Source organism: Mandrillus leucophaeus, unplaced genomic scaffold, assembly GCF_000951045.1.
Source record: "Mandrillus leucophaeus isolate KB7577 unplaced genomic scaffold, Mleu.le_1.0 Scaffold244, whole genome shotgun sequence".
NCBI lineage: Eukaryota > Metazoa > Chordata > Mammalia > Primates > Cercopithecidae > Mandrillus > Mandrillus leucophaeus.
The window spans coordinates 1806447-1809734 of NW_012102521.1; the positions used below are offsets into that span (position 1 = coordinate 1806447).

Below are 3288 nucleotides of genomic sequence, written 5' to 3' on the forward strand. Positions count from 1 at the left end.
CACTGTCTCCTAGGCCAAGAGCATTTGTCTCATAATTGCCACCAGTGTCCTGTGTTACTGCAGATCTTCTGTTGATTATGGTTTATTCTTAAATGAAAACTGAGTGAGTTCCATGGGAGGGAGGCTAACCCTCAGGGGCCTTCAGGAGATGAGACCTCTGGCCTGGCAGCCAACGGATGCTGAGGGGCACCCGCCACGTGCAGGGACAGCCGGGGTGATGTCTTGGAGCCCCGTGATGTCCTAGGGCCACCCAGGCAGTCATAGGGAGCTCTGTGAGGTCCTGGGGCCGCCCAGACAGTCATACCCTGCCCTGCACCCTGGGGTGCAGGCTCCCGGGGTGACGCAGTGTTGGGACGGCACAGGGCCACCTTCTGAGGAGAGGATGGAGCCCCGAGGCTGAGCTGTGTGTTGCCTTGCAGGTTGTGCAGCCTGACTCTGAAGAAGCTGGTGGTCTTCAAGGAGCTGGAGAAGGAGCTGATCTCCGTGGTGATTGCCGTCAAGATGCAGGTGAGGCCCCTTGCGCCCCTGGCCGTGGCTGGGTGCTGTGTAGGCTTTCCATGTGCCTGGGAGACAAGTCAGGCAGTGCGCCAGTGTGGGGCCCTGCGCCAAAACAGCGGGCAGCCCATGCTATCTCCGGGACTTGGGAATGACAGGATGCTCCTGGGTCCAGTCCTGTCCCGCACAAGGGAGGCGGGCCCGGCCTTCTGGGATGTGGACGTCACATGCATGGAGCCTTCCCAGGGCAGAGGTGCCCTCGGGTCACCTCACAGTGATGGACGGGCCCCAAGCACCTGGAGCCAGGGCTTCCCTGCTGCACTCAGCACCCACTTCCTGCCCACTTTCTGTGGGGTGGAGGGCACTCTGGGAGGTGAGGGCCTAGCCAGAACTCCCAGCCCCAGGTGCCAAGGCCTCTCTCCTGACCCTAGTGGGTCCTGTGACCTCTCGAAGGCTTTGAACAAGTAGCTGTTGCACAGGGGCCGTGCTGGTGTCTTCCCCATGCCTGGCCCAGGGCCTGCCCCTTCCTTGGGATAGACCTCTAACCTCTGGCATGGGGTCCTACCCCACACTGACCCTATTCCTTGGCCCCATTCCTCCCTCTGCCTATCTCTGGTCCTGCCCCAGCCTGTGTCCTAACTGAGAGCTTGGCCCCAGGGCCCCTCAGAGCCCCACCTCTCCAGCCCCTCCGTGTACCCCATGGACTGGCTGCCCATGCCCTCCCTGCCCACCCCACCTCAGCAGCCACGTGGCCCTTGGCCTCCCTTGATCACCCCCCAGCTCCTCGCCCGCTTCTCTTGTGGTGTCCTCTCCACCCAGGCCGCTGTGGGGGAAGCAGCCAGCCTGGCCCTGCAGCCCCACCTGCCCCTCAGCCTTCTCTGGTGTGCACCTTCGCCTCCCTGGCTGGCGGCACACACTGTCCTTTTCCTGACACAGCTGGGTCCCTGCAGGTCCTCTGAGGGGGGATGCTAAGAGGGACCCGATGCAGAGCACATTTGCGGGGAAACATCTCTGAAGGGTCAAGGGGAAGAGGAGGGAGAGCCCAGACCACAACGCAGGGGCACCTGGGGAGAGGAGAGGGGACAGGAGGCTGGCCGAGGAGAGCCGCGCTGCCCCTTGCCGCACTGCACCTGAGGCCCCAGCGCAAGGGCAGGACCAGAGCCCCCGATGGGCGTCTCATGGAGCCCGAATATGGCCATGCGGGCCACCCGCACCTGTCCTGAGGCCCTGCTGCTCCCACCCGAACCTGGGCTGTCCCCAGGCTCCCGTTGTCTGTCCTGGACCTCTCACCCTCCAGCCGCCTGGCACCTCTTATCCACTGTGGCCTGTGCGCCGGCCTCTGGGAACCTCGTGCCTGGGACCCCACAGTGGCTGCTTGTTTCTCGGAGCACGAGGTCTCCGAGCTCATCCTTATTGGGATGGTCCCATGTAAAACAACAGTGCAATAAGCACGTTCAATCCATTAGGAATCTATTTTGATATAAAGTTTGCTGTTGGGGTCCTGTTGCCTTTCATCCAAATGACTCGTTATCCATTTAGCATAGGTGTGTATGATGTCTCCTGCTGGCCTGAAGCTCACTGGGTATAAACTGTGTTTTCAGGTGGCCATGCATTTCCTGCACCTACATCTAGGCTTCTACTACTCTCCTTTTTGTGACAGCTTCTCCATATTTTAAGTATCGTATCTCTGTATATTTTATTCTATGAGAGGACCAGTCAGCCCTGATCATTCTTCTTTTTAGAAAACGCTTTAGGCTGGGCACAGTGGCTCATGCTTGTCATCCCAGCACTTTGAGGGGCTGAGGAGGGTGGATTGCTTGAGCTCAGGAGTTGGAGACCAGTCTGGGCAACGTGACTAATCCTTGTCTCTTAACAAAATACCAAAATTGTTGTATTTTTTTTTGTTTTTGTGGTGGTACATGCCTGTAGTCCTAGGTACTAGGAAGGCTGAGGCTAGCGGATTGCCTGAGTCTGGGAGGTCAAGGCTGTAGTGAGTTGAGACCGAGCCACTGCACTACAGCCTGGGTGACAGAGTGAGACCCTGTCTCAAAAAAAATAAAAAATAAAAAAATGCTTTAAGCGAAGCATAGGGGCACACGCCTGTAGGCTGAGCTACTTAAGAGGCTGAGGCAGGAGGATTGCTTGAGCCCAGGAGCTCAAGTCCAGTCTGAGCAACACAGCGAGACCTGTCTCTCAAAACCAAAACCAGAAGAGGCTTGGTGCCTCCCAGATTCGTTCTGCCAGGCAGACTTGGGCAGCGCAGTCAGGTGCTGCTGCATCTGATGGTGGAATCTGTTTTGTGATCGCGTTAACTTTAGCAGGAACCACTCCTGGCTTCTCTCTCATGTCTTAGGGCAGGTTCCTGGAGGTGGAACCTGTGGGCCGAAGGGTTTCGATGTTTTTAAGCTTCTTGGGAAAGATGCCGGGGCATCTCTGAGAATTATCCCAGCCTGTGCCTACCACCCCCTAGACTGCAGGGCTGCAATCCTGCCAGTTTTAGGTGCAGGAGTCATGGCATCTTTGCCTTTTTTCCTTCTGAGATGCAGTCCTTTGAACTAGAACAGGTCTTGCTTAATCACAGGGCTCCAAACGGATCCTGCGGTCCCATGAAATTGTGCTGCCCCCCAGTGGACAAGTGGAGACAGACCTGGCCCTGACCTTCTCCCTGCAGGTGAGTCTTTCACCAGTGGCGATGACACCCTCGTCGCCGTCCCCTGGGGTGATGGGCCCCCCTCGTCGCCGTCCCCTGGGGTGATGGGCCCCCCTCGTCGCCGTCCCCTGGGGTGATGGGCC

At 58.2% G+C, this 3288-nt stretch overlaps 1 protein-coding gene across 1 annotated transcript in view; it reads left to right on the forward strand.

The window, feature by feature from the left end:
• Window positions 1-3288, forward strand: part of PACS2 (phosphofurin acidic cluster sorting protein 2) — a 73502-nt gene that overhangs the window by 26689 nt on the left and 43525 nt on the right. Inside the window, exons 2-3 of the mRNA XM_011982907.1 lie at window positions 420-507; window positions 3077-3166. Coding sequence (XP_011838297.1) covers window positions 420-507; window positions 3077-3166 — 178 coding nt within the window. The remainder of the gene's footprint in view (window positions 1-419; window positions 508-3076; window positions 3167-3288) is intronic.